The sequence below is a fragment of the Sparus aurata genome, chromosome 9, assembly GCF_900880675.1.
Source record: "Sparus aurata chromosome 9, fSpaAur1.1, whole genome shotgun sequence".
In the NCBI taxonomy this organism is placed as follows: domain Eukaryota; kingdom Metazoa; phylum Chordata; class Actinopteri; order Spariformes; family Sparidae; genus Sparus; species Sparus aurata.
The window spans coordinates 12,740,783-12,755,996 of record NC_044195.1 but is presented as its reverse complement, the minus strand read 5'-3'; the positions used below and the strand labels follow the sequence as shown (position 1 = coordinate 12,755,996).

At 43.1% G+C, this 15,214-nt stretch overlaps 1 protein-coding gene across 10 annotated transcripts in view; it reads left to right on the top strand.

The window, feature by feature from the left end:
• The first annotated feature begins 270 nt into the window (after positions 1–270).
• dachd (dachshund d) overlaps positions 271–15,214 on the top strand; it is a 100,249-nt gene continuing 85,305 nt past the window's right edge. For 2 of the 10 annotated variants that reach the window (XM_030428991.1, XM_030428989.1), the window contains exon 1: positions 271–1,156. In XM_030428991.1, coding sequence (XP_030284851.1) covers positions 606–1,156 — 551 coding nt within the window. In that variant the 5' untranslated portion in view covers positions 271–605. The remainder of the gene's footprint in view (positions 1,157–15,214) is intronic. The other 8 variants (XM_030428993.1, XM_030428990.1, XM_030428997.1 and 5 more) reach the window with 6 other exon arrangements.

Genomic DNA, 15,214 nt, shown 5'->3' with positions numbered 1-15,214 from the left:
GATGCACCCTGAGTGAGGTCTGTCAGACAGCAGGTGTAACACGTTTGCCCGTTAGGAGTCAGAACCTACTGTTAACTGTAAACACCACATACACCTTGTGAGTGCTTTTTTTTTTTTTTTTTTTTTTTTAACCACACACACACACACACATGAAAAATAAATATGCAAATTCGTACACGATTATGATCAGGCTCAACTGGGTCTCTCTCTCGTGTGTGGATTTAAACGATGCAACATTTAACAGAGCTGCAACATTTCAGTGGTAGTCCGAGCCCAGTTATCTGTTCTTCAAAGGCTCCCACTGTCCCCTAGCTCCTCCCTCTCTGTACCGTGTGACAACAACAACTCATCCACAGAGCGGAGCTGCACTTTTCAGCTCATTTTCCTCCTGTCATTCCTCCTCCTATCTTTGATCATTGTCCCGCTGCTCAGCCCCCCCACAAAACCCTCACTCAGCACGCCTTTTTTTTTTCGGCAGCCCTTTTTACTTCCCAACTTATCTGAGGAGCTAAACTCTCGTGGATTCTTTCATTTCGGGGTGTCTCGGCAGGCTGGGTTTTTATACTTTGAACTTCGGCTACTCTCTTCCCCTCCTGTAGGTGACCATGGCCGTACCGGCTGCTCTGATCCCCTCAACTCCTCTCGTCCCACCGCCTCCGATCTCGACTCCCTCCGCGACGACGTCCCCGCCGTCGACAACTTCATCACCGTCTCCATCCCTGGCCCCCCCGTCCGGACCCGGGCAGAACCTGTTCAGATCAGAGCTCCTCGCCACCGGCAGCCCGGGCATCCCGACCGCGGGTCTCCCCCCCGGCAAACCCGTGTACTCGACCCCGTCGCCTGTTGAAAACATACCGCAAAACAATGAGTGCAAGATGGTCGAGTTGCGCGGTGCCAAAGTGGCGTCTTTCACCGTGGACGGCTGCGAGCTCATCTGCCTTCCGCAGGCGTTCGACCTGTTCCTGAAGCACCTGGTCGGCGGACTGCACACGGTCTACACCAAGCTGAAGCGGCTGGAGATCACGCCGGTGGTGTGCAATGTGGAGCAGGTCCGCATCCTCAGAGGGCTCGGCGCCATCCAACCCGGGGTGAACCGCTGTAAACTCATCTCCAGAAAAGACTTCGAGACTCTGTACAACGACTGCACCAATGCGAGGTTAGTGCAGAAGCTCTGTGCGGCATTTTTCTTTTTCTTTTTTTTTTTTTTTTGGTTTAAATGTCTTTACGGAGAGGCGTGCGTAAAGGCGCGGGAGCAAGGAAGGGGGAGACATTTTTCCCTTTTCTTTTTTTTGTTCTTATTAAACAAGTGGTTCAGACATTGTGATGAACTTGATCAGGCCATTTTTTTTTCTTCTAATTGTCGCTTGTGAACAGATTGTGTGAGCGTGAGAACATGCGTGAGCGCACATCCAAGGCGGTGTGCTGGTAGCTGTGTGAGTTGGACGGGAAGAGGCCAGCGCGCAACATCAGGGGAAAAAAAAAAAAAAAAAAGTTCAGTGAAAGTTTTTTAACACGTGCAGGGCAAAAGCTGTGCCATGATGGATAGCCTGTCTGCCTCGGGACAAATGAATCGATAATGTAGGCTACACCTCGGCTGAGTTTCACCACGCTGTTGAATAAACTTCAGGTGTAGAGGTGCCACTCCAAAAAAAAAAAAAAAAAAAAAAAACAATTTCAGAAACAGGAGCCCAGTCATCTATTGCCAGCCTTTTCTTTTTCTGTAATTCCCCCTTAATTTGAGGAAACTTTTAGCTCAACTTTATTGCTAAATCTCTCTGGAATAAAACTAGGTTATGCCTTGGTTAATGCCCTTGCTACAGGGGGAACACAACTTCAATTATGACAACTTTGATTTTTCAGAAAGTAAACAAGGAAAAAACCCCGATTATCATAATTAGATGACATGGAATAATTTTTTAACTGTTTTTCTAATTTTTTGTATTTTTTATTTTTTAAAACCAGCCAGCACATTTCTTACGGAGGCTTACACAACACGGCTCCTGTTTTAAAAAGAGAGTGTGTGGAGCCATTTTTTTTCCCACACTGTAAACGCTCCGGATAATTGTCACACACACACACACACGCGCACACACACACACACACACACACACACACACACACACACACGAGAGGATGTGCCTTAATCAAACATCCTTGATTTCTGTTAGTCAAGGAAATTAATATAAGCGAGGGAGGCAAACAACCACACGTGCGAAAAATGAATGCATTAAAAACACGTATCGCCAGATCAAATATTTTGAGCTTTATGTGTTTTAATATAGAGTGATTTAAGTGAGGATCAATATTTGATTAAAAGCCATTTTTTTTTTTGCTGTCCTGTTGCTCCTGGCTTTGATGTATCGCTCAGTCTCACAGGATGGTTCAGCCTGGTCAAATTTACCATCTTACCTGTCACTATGATTGATTCCATATTGATCTCCTACCCAGAAATGAGCTGGAAATGCAAATATGATGGAAAGCCTCACATCAGTGGGGAATAGCAATAAACACTTTGAGTCACTTTGGTTATCTCGGTTTAAAAGCAACACAGGGAAATTATAGTGCGAGATTAAACTTGATTCTGACTTTTAGGTGCATGCTTGGTATCATAATTGGCTAAAACACTCAAACCTAAATACTGGAAACAGACATTTTTATGTACCATTAAGATTGTGTGTGTATGTATATATATATATATATATATATATATATATATATATATATATATATATTACAGGATCTGCAAAGTGCTCTATTAGGCCTGGTGATAAAATGCAAAATCGGACAACTCACAGAACATTTTGAGGAAGACTTTGACATGGATGTAATTACAATGAAACATTTTTTTGGAGCTTTGTTAAAATTTTTTTGTGGCCTGCAATTTTTCTCCATCAGCAAACACAGTTCCTCCTCCCTTTGTGCTCGCTTTGCAACAGTCAGTCTCACACGTCCACGTACAATATTTGAAGCTCATACATATGCTTCAGCTCCATATTTCCATCGCGGTGGCAATCGTCTCAACAACTCACCTGTGCACTTTGGTGCTTAAGCGTCATTTGCATAAAGCATCGAGGGAACGGAGCTGCCCCCCCTCCCCGTCTCTCCCTCTCTCTATAGAGAAAGACATACAGTGCGGTGATCCTCCTCTCAAGCCTGGCGTGGGGCTTCAGGTGACAAAGTATGTGGTTGAACTCTCCGGGTTGTCAATGGGGGGATGGCCAGCGATGGGGTTAAAGGATAATGCAGTGCCTCGCGTCGCTTTAATGACGCTAAAGTGCTGGGCTATTACGGGCACATGGACAGGACTGTAATTGTCTCTGAAAGCAGCCAGGTACTCCCGGTGCTGGGCTGAAATCAATCACTCAGACCCGGCCTGCCCGCCTGCCTGCCCCATTTGGAGAATTACATCATGGAACAGTGAGGCATCCGCTGGATAAAAGGCTTCTGTTACTTAGAAAGAGTTGATTTTATTTGCGGGGATGTGTGTGCTTTACACCGTCTGTCATTGAATTGCTGCTGACAAAATGATCAGTCTGAGTAAACAGGACGCAGGTTGCCCTGTAGGTGAAAACGAGTTCCCTCTTCCAAAGTCGATGCTCCGTTTTGCACCGGCTCGCTGTCAGGGAAAAAGTATCTGAGTTCAGCGGTTAACCCGCTCAGGTTACACAACAACAGCCTGCTGCCTGAGATAGTTTAGCTTGTCATCTCGCCCTATTACCACAATGTCACTACTCTTTTTATACAGTGGCGGAGTGGTAACAATGAAGTGAATAATACTGAGTACAATGGGTCTTACTATTTCACATGCTGTTTTTTTCCCCTCCCGCGGCCTATTGTGTTAAAACAACACTACTCTCATTTTGCACACAGTGTGAATGTGAATAGCATCACAGAGCACTGCTGCATCCCGCTGGTTTAGTTTTGATGTGGACACAAACAAAGCTCCAACCAAATTGTTCCCTACCATGCTTACTTTTGCATAACACTATTTGAACCCACTAGAGGTGCACAATTGTAGTCTGGGGTAGTTTTTGGTGCTGTGGTGATGGATTCAAAAATGAGAATTTATAATTAAAATGCCTTCGACATAGTTTTCTGCGGTTGAACTGCGTGTGCTCGTCTAATAGGCATCACAGTATTTAAGTAATTACAGTTCATCTTTAAAGATACTAGGAGTACGGTCATTCTTGACCCCTTCATTTTCTTAAGGACTCTCGTGCCAGATTAGCAGTGTTCACTCTCGCTCCCGCACTGATCCAGGTTCAGTAATCTCCCCTACATTATGACTCTGGCCCTCCAGGAACCCTCCAGGAGCCCCCCTGTTCCAGCTACTTGTTTTCCTTTTCATTTTCCCTGCGGTGGGATGGAAAAGGTTCTTATTGCTTTGTGACACTTGAACTCTCTGAAAGGTTATTATAACACAGGGGGCGGTGCAGAGATATCGCATATCTCTCATTGGTCTGCTTTTGTGGAGGCAGGCTATCCGATGCTGGGGCGCAGAAACGCAGCAGTTAATTGACAATCATTGTCTACCCTTGAAGGTTAACCACACGCCCCAGACAATGTCCCACCACTGGGAATGGGACGGCTTTTCACTTACATGCCCTTCTTAAATAGATTTTCCCCGGCTCGTTTCAGTCAAACAGATCCGACTCTCTGAAAAAAAAACGTCGCGAGTGACAGGTCACAGTGGAGCGACTTTTTTCTTTAAAAGATATATTTAATTGATAGTGATATGACAGAGAGTGCTACGAGAGCTATCACCTCTTTTGTTCCCGTTTCAAGAGTGTTTATGCCTAAACACACATATTTGCAAATGACGGTAATTGTTTTGTTTAGCGCTCAGTGTGAGCTGCCACTGAGGGTGCCAGCTTGTCTCTCTCCCTCCTCTCCTCTGCTGAGCTCTCTTATAATATATTTGTTTTCTACAAGGCACGGATGTGTTTACAGGTACTCAGGGGAGATTTCTGGATTCCATTCAAATCATTCCCAGTCAGAGTGGGTGCTAAGATACCCGTCACCCAGCAACCACATCCAAGAGGGAGCTTGGGCGATAATAACTTCAAAAACAGAGTGACAGATGCCTGATTAGAGAGAGAGAGAGGGAGCAAGAGAGAGAGAGAGAGAGAGAGAGAGAGAGGAGAGAATGATATACAAAGCTGTTTAAAATCCAAATCTATTCAAGTACTTTCTTGAAAGTCAAATTGGCCCTCATATTGTGTGTTGTTTCTTTACTGAAGGGAGAAAAAAGCATTTTAAGTTTTTTTTTTTTTTTTTTTACATTTTTAATCCTTCAGTGAGGCTCTGCTAAATTTGATTAGGTACAGTACATGTGCTCAAGTCAACTGTGCAGTTGGCAGATGGCGGCAAGGTGTTTTTTGTTTTTTTTTTGTTTTTTTTTTAGCAAACAAATAGTCTCCTTGAAAATCAGAATTGCTTTATTGACTTGACATTCATTCAGCTGGAACAAGTGCAAATTAAAACATTTTTTGTGAAAAATCCACACCCCAGCTCAGTGGACTAAAGTAACATTAATTTTCTCCTCATTTCTTTTAAGAGGAGTTAGTTTGCAGCTTACAATGAGGCTGAGCCAAGACGGTGGAAATCACAGATTTCACTTGTTAAAGAGGCTTTGTTTGACACTGTCTAATGTCATTTGTGGATTTAGAGGCTATTTGCATGGCAAAGAGGCCTGTATTGTTAATTTGCCTGGTGGAAGCATTAGTTGTCCAAGCTCCTATCTTATTTGCATGCCTTTACTGGATCCGCAACAGCAATTGAATTACCAATTAATTCTCCGACCAAATGAAATGGTTCAGAATCGCACAACGACATCAGGTCCCTCCACGTTGATCAGTGTATTAAAATGACCTAATTTTACTGTGTTCACTAACCGTAAAGGAGTATTAGCTTTGATTTTTATAGACAACAGACGTAAGCTGTTTAAAATCTATCTGTCAATATGACTTATCTGGCATATTAAACTAGATTTGTTAGGAGTGATTTTACCTGATGATTTTGCACTTGAGACTGATTGCCTGACAGGCCAGCAATAGATTTTGGGTCACTCCGATTTCCGCTCTCCCCTCTGCCCAGTCAGAGCTCCCTTGCTTGTCTTTACTCACGGGCTCCTTCACATTAAAGCACATTTAGGGAGCATGGCGGAAGTCGCTGACGCTCGTACCAGGATGTTAAATGCTACTGACAGAAGTTAGAGGGAGCAGATGAGATTTCCTGATTGGAGAAGGAATGCAGGCCCTCGCCTGGCTCTGTCTAATATGGTCACATAGAGAAATTGATTTTCCTCAGAAATTAATTAATTTTTCATATAGCCCAAAGCTGGAGTTTAAAAAAGAGTGCACACTTGCTGGTTTCCTATTTTCCCCCTTTTTTAAAGAATTATTGCCTAATCATATTAATACTTTTGCCCCAAGGATGAAAAGATAATTGTACAAATGCATTTGGAAATATGTATCACTGAGTATTTATGATTAAATTATGCAAATAACTCCGCTCCCATCCTTCGTGGGCCCAGATTGTCTAATTAGGATTGATATGGCGAATAGATGTTGGGGAATCTGAATACAAGCATGTCCAAAGAGCAGAAAATTGAAAATGACAAGGCTGGAATCCTTAAAAAGTGTGTAGGTTTTTTTTCTCCCCTCTCTGTCTAATTCAGCGTAACTGTATCAGGAGTTAATTTTCCCCGGCTTCATTTCTCGTCTGAGCTGACAGGAAAAGGAATCCATCAGGGAAGCAATCTCAGATGGGATTCCACAAATTTCCTCCACTTGTTTTTTCTCCCCCTCTTCATTTTTCGTGGAGGCTATCAGGGATGAATCTTCTCCTGAGTAAACACGCAGATGTTTTTCCTCCAGTGTCGATGTTTTTGGAGCTCTCTACTCAATACAAATGACTCCCCCTAATAATTGAAGTATATTAAGAAAGGAATGTGCTTTCTTAATGGCCCTTTGTACTTTTGGAATTTCAGTGAAGCAATGCACATCATATTACAATAGCATAACTTTCTTAATTCACTAAAAGTGAAAAACACTGTATGCTGATGCATCTACACTTATAGGAAGTAAATATTTGTCCCTTATCATAATGCAAATGATATAACATTTATTGTCATGTTTAATATGACAGTGTTAGGAGTAGAGACTCATTATAGGTGTGGCCAGTTATCAGATCTGATGGTAAGAATTTTTCCAGTTATCAGAATCAATGTTCTTTTTTGTCTGATTGCAGATAAAATAAATGTATAATGTTAATCTGCCAAAAATCCTAGAAACTAAAGTTCTAATATAGATATCGTTTAATATAAATGTTCAATACTTTCCACCAAAATTTAGCAGAGAGGTAGAAAATGGAATCAAAGTACAAGTATCTCAAAATTGTAGTTGAGCACAGTACTTGAGGTAATCGTACTTAGTTACATTTCAGCAATGGTTATTCAAAACTTGACAAGATTTTCATTTTTCGCGGCTAATGTATATAGGTTCAAGCAGAGCTGCATGTTATTATTTTCATTATCGATTAGACTGACGATTACTCCCAGGATTACTAGGATTCATCATTTAGTTGAAAAAAAAAAATAGTTATTTAAAATGCTCATCACAGTTTCCCAGAATTATCCAACCAATATTCCCAAACCCAGAGATTCTTCATTTACTGTTGCAAATGACATAAAAACCCAAATCCTCACATTTAGGACGCTGGAACCAGCAAACGTTTGACATTTTTTGCTTAAAAAATTGACTTTTGACAGTATGTCAGTTATCTAATTAGTCGATAACAGATTGTCATTCAATCGACTAAACAATTACTCAGCTAATTGTTGTAAATCTAAATGCAAATGTTGGTTATTGGTTTCTGTGATTACTGATAATCAGTATTGGGATCGGCCCTGACAAAAACATCGGTCAGTTCCTCGTTAGTGGTTAGTGTTTGTGGCCGGCGATTGCAGAGTTGATGCATGCAAAGACTCCATTTCCTCAAGACCAAAGTAATCGAATACATCAAATACATCTTCAAAATGTCTTCAATAAATTGCAGTGTATTCCCATTTGATAAACCCCACACTAGACTATGCCATTTTAAAATTCTTGTTGGACCTGCCCACACATGGACAGACTCACTGTACAGTGACACCAGTTTGAGCCAACAGTTACATGTAATTTAACAACAGCCGTGTTCCTTGCTGGGCTCAGTGGTACATCACAGAGAAGAAATCAGGGAGGAAATGACATCGGTTTCCACTCTCTCTTCTTCTGTTGTTAGCTTCAGATGAACGGCGCAGCACAGGAAAGGCTCCGGTGCCTCCAACAGTATCTATTAAAGGGCTGATTGTTATCTAATCTTTACCTGGCGCTAGCTGGAAAAGCCCCGAAGCTAATGACACTTGAGACTAGCAGCACATTCTATGGTGGTTCAAAGCATCTGCTCAGTCAATACCTTCTGATGAAAAACTAAGAAAAATGGCCCCACAGCTATTTATGTGAAGTCTGAATTCACTTAAAACACCAGAAACACTTTATGCAGTCAATTTGTTGCATTGAATTATAGCTAACAACGTGCATAAAATGAGTTCCTGTTGAGCCAGCAGGCTAGACACTGAGCTGCTCTCCTGTGCATGGTTCTGGAGCTTATGAGGCTCTGCTGCTCAATCAAGGTTTTAGATTATCTGCGACAAAAGAATTTTCAAAGTAAATAAATGAAGTTAAAGTGTATCAGCATAAGTAAATAATTATAATGTAACCAACGCTGATGTCAAAGTAAGTGTTTCATATTTGATTCACTCCGAGCAGCATGCTTCTTTTCATTTTTTACAATTTCTTGAATGATCGCGTACTACGATGTCTGTCACAAATGCTTAAAGTACCAGTTTAGACGAGACTGTTCTCGTAATACATTTATGGGTCATATGTAGACGATTGGTTGGAGCTGCAGCATTGGACACTGATCAGCAGATTGTTCCAGATCTGTCTTTCAAATGAGGAAAAAAAAAAAAAAAAAAGACAGACATCGGTGTAACCTTGCTGAAATCCACTCAATCAAAAAACTCAGTCATTAATCTTTAGGTCACTGTCAGCTGAATGTTTCTTAAATTAGAAAAATCCAGAAAAAAGTAACAAGTTCTAATAAGTTCCTCTTAATTTCTTTTTATTAGCAAATATATATTAGCTTTCTTTAAACTACCTTTTGGTTTAAAATAACAGAAGGAACACATGTGTTTAAGATGGCGTATGGCTGTATTGAGAGCAGCGTTGCTATTTTCAATACAGAATCATCTCAGTTGTCAGCAGTTCAAAGTGAACGAAGCAGCTCATTCGGTGTACTGTAAAATGATAAGGTCTGCAATTTTGGCTGTTATCCACAGAGATAGCCACACCCAGAGCTGCTTCCTGACAGCGTTGCACACCTGTAGAGGTTATGAGCGGGGTATCAATATCACCAGGTCAACACATTTTCATCTAACACTGACATCTCTCTCTGCCTTTCACCCTCTCTGTCTCTCTCCCTCTAAGCCTAGTGAGAATATTGGTGGGAGTCTTTATTGGTTGCAGCGCTTGGGTTTCTCCCCTCGTAGACTCAAATGTCACCGTCTCCCTGATGTTTCTTTAAAATCGCCTGTGCCACCACTTGCTGTGGCGCCCGGCTATTATTACCCTCCTCTTAAAGAGTGACAGTCGGGTCCTCGGAGACGTGACACAAACCTGTGTGGATGGAGCTGTAGTGCTGTGTCAAGCCAATGCTCCCAGCCAATCAGATAGCACGAGACAGAGCACTGTACACCTGGTATGCGACGGGGGGGTTAGCAGACAAGTCAGGAGTAGGTTCAGTTTTACGCATTAAAACGCGGCTTTCGCTCGTCTTTAAGAGACAAATTGGAATTACGGACCTGTAAATGTAACCGAATCACTCTCGCCGTGATGTTAAATCATCAAACTTAGTTGGTGCCATCGCCTTAAAAGCAATGTGTTGTAGTATATGTTCCGAGTAATTCCACAGTAGTGCAGTAAATACAGCGAGACACGTTCTCTATGGAAATAAACATGGTTATGATAATAAAGCAGCCCCTGGCTGAAATGTCCACATACATTAACCCTCTGTAACTTTCACATGAGGAGTGTGCGAGTGTGTTTTCTGGTGTGCGTGTGTGTGAGATGCTCAGTGAGGGAGAGAGTATGCGAGTGAGTGAGAGAGGGGGGGAGAGAGAGAGAGAGAGGGAGAGACACCCTCGCACTACTTCACATATGAATGGTCTTGTGTGAAAAGGAGGATGAATTGAGTCAAGCTGACATAGCATGCCAATAAGCTTTGTCTCATTTCCAATGCCGTATTCATTTGTGCCACAGAGAGATTTATTGCATGATTGACAATTATGAGAGGGTGACCTAGTTCTTTGTGATGGAACAAAAATGGTTTTCATCAGTTGCCTTTGCTGTCTTTTGCATTGTGTGTGCGTATGTGACGCTCCCTGGTAAAGAATAGGGATAGCCCTCCATGCAGTGAAATTCTTTTCCCCCCTCTAACTATTGAAACTCGTGCATTTTTCTCGTAATGGCTTCATATATTTTGCATAGAATCACATCATCCACTGTGTCTGTTCCACAGCAGAAAAAATGAATTTCCTACCCCATTAAGCAATGTGAGCTGTCCAAATGGATCACGTTAAAGTGACGTTTTTACGAATGCTCTTCAATCTCCAACTTTGGTGTGGAAATAAAAAGAAAAAGGGAAGTAATTTCGCTGTCTGTGGGTATCGTCAGCACACGCTGGGCCATTTTCTATCACTACTTACTGCACTGTATCACTGGCTGTATTATTATTATTGTTACCTGATCACCCAAATCACAAATACACTCATCGTTTTACTGTTGCGACTGTCAGTGAAGGGCTTCATTTGTGCCTCACATTTTCTGATTCCTTTATTCCTTTATGGTTCATTCTACCTGTCTATTAGCTGTGTTTTCTCTGTGTGTGTGTGTGTGTGTGTGTGTGTGCGTGCGCCCAGTCAAGCTTAGATTACTACGACTGTGAGGAGGAAGTCTCTGCACCTCCTGGGACTCCTGCTTGACTGGCCCCACAAATGATACAAGCCAGGGTTTAGTTGGGAGTTAATATCCTGCAAAATTGTCCTGCACGGCCTCGGCAGAATGTGGATGATTAAATGACACAAGCATATCAAAAACATTTTTCTCAGACTAGTGGCTGTTAAGTGTTGCGCCGGTGCAGCCCGTCTCCCAAGGTTACCATTAAAAAGAAAGGAATATTCAGTGGGAAGTGGGTGTCATTGAGCTGTGATTGTGCGCGTCTGCATGTGTGCACCTGTACGAGCGTGTGCGTGGATGCTTTAGATGTTTTGTGTAATGCCCTGTTCGAGTGGTAATAATATCTCAATAGGATTTCAGGGTCTCATCGAGAGGTTCGGCAGAAGGTTGAGAGGACATATGCTAATTGTGCCTGAGAAGACTCGCCTCTCTCAGAAAACACATCCCACCAGAGTTTTTTTTTTTTTTCCCCTTGTACACTGGATGCCAGACTTCCCCCAGTGACAAAAAATAAAGGCTTGAGGCTCCAAAGCGATCCATTTTATCCTCTCTTTTTCAAAGGATGCAATGCTTTGTTTTAACCTCTGCAGGAAAGGAGATGAAAGGCAGTGTAATAAAGCCAAAAGGTCTTTCTGTAGTTATCAAATGGCCTTTCACTCCTGACCTTTAAGATGCCACAGTAGGAACTGGAGACAATGCTAGAAATACAGATCGGATTTCGGAGATCAAACACCTCTTTGTATGGTTTACTTGCACAGAGAAGAAAGAACAACCTTTCACAGCCACATCATTTGAACGTAGGGAGAAAATAAAACCAAGAAACATTTGGAAGAGAATGAACTGCCGTGTCAGCGCCTGCACTCGTCACACACTTGGAAAAAGTTAAAGTAACGCGTGCAGCGACATACATTCAGGTTCTGAGGCATTTCTTTGCTACCTCCTTTATCTGATGTGCTCTTTGCCACAGGAATGGGCTCTGTGTGAGTCACCGGGGACTTAGCTCCTGAATGTGTGTTCACATGCATTTACAGTACAGTGTGAGTTGTTCTTTATATTACATGTCACTGACATATTATAGGAACCTTTTTCACACAGCTGTGCCGTTTGCTTTTCATGTAGTTGCATGTTATGTTAACATTGTTCCAGATGACACACCAGCAAGCCTTTCACAAGGCAAAGGATGGTAAAGCTCTAGATGAATTCTGAGCTGTACATACCTCCCTCAGAACTCAAATTACACGTATAATCACTTTTGCTTTAATATGGCTACATGTCACAATTTATAATTGATCGCTGTAGGTTTGACGTGGGAGGTTCAGGTTAGGGCTATTTGAAGTGGCTCCATTGTACTGACATGCCTACGATACCCATTTTTTTCTCATCACGTCCATAGACGGGTTGACTTCAGAGAGTGGTAATCATGCTCTTAGACGTAGAACGTTATCAGAATCCATGATGGCACCCAGCATTCCTGTCATTCTCAACATTCTACCGTGCGACATTCGCACTTAGAGCGTGGAGTGTCGGTGCCTGTAGACCCTGAAGGGCTCTGTTTAAGAGGCCCGGTCGGGGCCCTGCTGGGCCCGGCCTGTTGACAGTTCCTTGGCACTGTTGTCTCAGCAGGAAGACATCAGTTGGAGCAACAGAGGCCGTGGACGAAGGCCGTCTGGTCAGCATGGAGAATGGAGTTGGAGAAGATTAGGCTTCACCCGCGGGTCATTGTGTTCCCAGAGCAGGCCCGAGCCCGTCGGCCTCAGTATTGTTAAAGGGAAAGGTCAGCTCCTACGACCAGGCTAAGCCTATTAAACAACCCGCACCGCTTCTTCCTGGAAACCTGACTGCGCTTTCTCTTAACTACCGAGCAGGGGGAAAAAAATCAGCTTTGAACAGCTGAGGTCGGCCATATCCTGATGCAAACTGGAGACCACAGCTAATTGAAAAGAATATAACTGTACACTCATATGAGAGCATTGCAATCATGCTTCCTTTAAAACGCCAGGCAGCAATTTCATATTGCGTGTTTCATATTTTAAAGCAGCTCTAATTGTTTTCCCGAGCCCTCCAGTTGGTATGCTGTGCAGTATGTGCGCTAGGCTGCCAGAGGTTTGCTCTGACAGATCCTACCAGTGTCGAACAAATCCTCACATTTATATCCTCTCAGTACTAAATGCTTATGTACCGCATTCATAAGGTCGTCTGAGCCCCAACACACTCCCATAAGTCTCCTTTAGCTGTAGTGATGGCTGATGTCAGGGATGTCTGCTGAATGAAAGGAAACACAGGCAGATAGCGTTTGATCCGTGATGGAGATGAGTCCACATAGGAGTAGAGCGAGTGATTAATAATGGTGCATCTGGGTAAAAAGGATGTCATCCCCTGGACGTCTAATGAAAGCTCTTGAACATATCTGGGAGAGGCGATATGTTGACAGTGGATGATGCAAATGAGGCTAAATGTGAGAGGAAACCTGAAATGAATCACCCCGCTGTCTCCGTGGCGTTTGTGTGTGTGTGTGTGTGTGTGTGTGTGTGTGTGTGTGTGTCGGCGTGCGAGCGTGCGCGTATGTGCCCCGACTAGCAGCCAGCCGTTTACACCGTACAAAGCTCGGTGTGACACTCTCCCTCCTTTGTCTCAAACTGCTAACTGTATTTAATTTCACATCTTATCGGGCCGGGCTTTGTCTGTCTGTGAGTCTCTGCACAGTGGAGGCGACCCCCGGAGATAAACTCTGTCAGGCTCTGGGGTGATTTATTAAATTCTGATTTCTGTGAAGGACTTTAATGTCGAGGGGGTGGGAAGAGCGGGGAGGGTGGACGGGGGTGCAGGGGAGGGGGGTTGGTGTGGGGGAGAAAATATGTCGCAGGTGTCTCTGCCAGCCCCGGGCACTGTTCTCTCTCCATTACCAGCATTGTTAGGTATAGAGAGGCAGGAGAAAAGAGAGAAGTAGGAATCTATGCTGAATTTCCTGTCTTTGTTGTGGCAGTGGGCTTGTTTTTTCCCTCTGTTCCAGGCCTGAACAGCGGTATCAAATCTCACTTGTTTGGACTGGAGATAGCGACTTGAGTGTGGAACGTGGGTTAGTTTCATCTGGGGGCTCGACCCAACTCGCTTTAGCGCTTATATTTTTCCCCGCGACACCTGAATGGGGCTCCAAATCTATTAGGTAAATCCTTTGACCTTATCGGGTCCTTATCCCCGTCCCCTGATATTTGAATAAAGCAGCATGTCAAGACATGTGTGACACTTTCTGACGAGTTCAGCAGATTTTATGGGCAGCTATTACAGCCTATGCGGACCCAGCGCTTCAATTTAAAATATTTTCTTGTTAAGCACACTTCATAGGTCAATTGTGACCGCGCCGCGGCTCAACATGTTAATTTTAATATCATTTTATTCATCTCAAATGCATCAGCTCCTCCCCCTTGAAACCTGTTTTACATTTCTCTTTCATATCACCTTAATCTAAATTGATGTGTTATCATACATGGATCTCAGAGGAGGGGATCAAATAATGGCTGTCAGCCGTGCACAGTGAACTGTGTTTTTGAACATAATTTGGTCCTCTACATTATAAAATATGCTTTAAAGCCAAATCACAAGGTGATTTTCATGCGACCCTTCCCTTTTGTGAGAATTGTTTTTTAAACAGAGAACAGAGCTGTAAAAGTGATATGTTGCCTCCTCTGATTTCTGTGAAGCAGTTTGATCAAAAGGTAATATTGGCGAGGGGCGCTGCTGGTTTGTGTCTCCTGCACGTTACTTCCCAAAGGGCTCTTTTCTCTGTGACACCTCGATTCTCTAAAGCGATGAGTGGATGATAAAGAGTTGTGGATTCCATATATTTATTTATTGCTCGTATTGAAGAAGTTAATAGAAGACCGTGGGGCTGCGATGCGTGAAGGGCTGCATGGGACAGGACTTCTTGTCTTAGATGCAGAACTATAGAAGAGCCAGGCTGAACGCATACATCAAACCACACAGACGTGTGTGTGCACAACTACCCAGACACACACACACACACGCACCGATGCTCTATATCAAATAGTTTACCCCCCTCTCTTTCTTCCCTTCCCATTTTTCTTCTCAAACCAGGGCATATCCCATTCGGAGGGTAGCTTTTAAATCAAACCTAGATGATGAGTTTGCAAAGCCAGAAT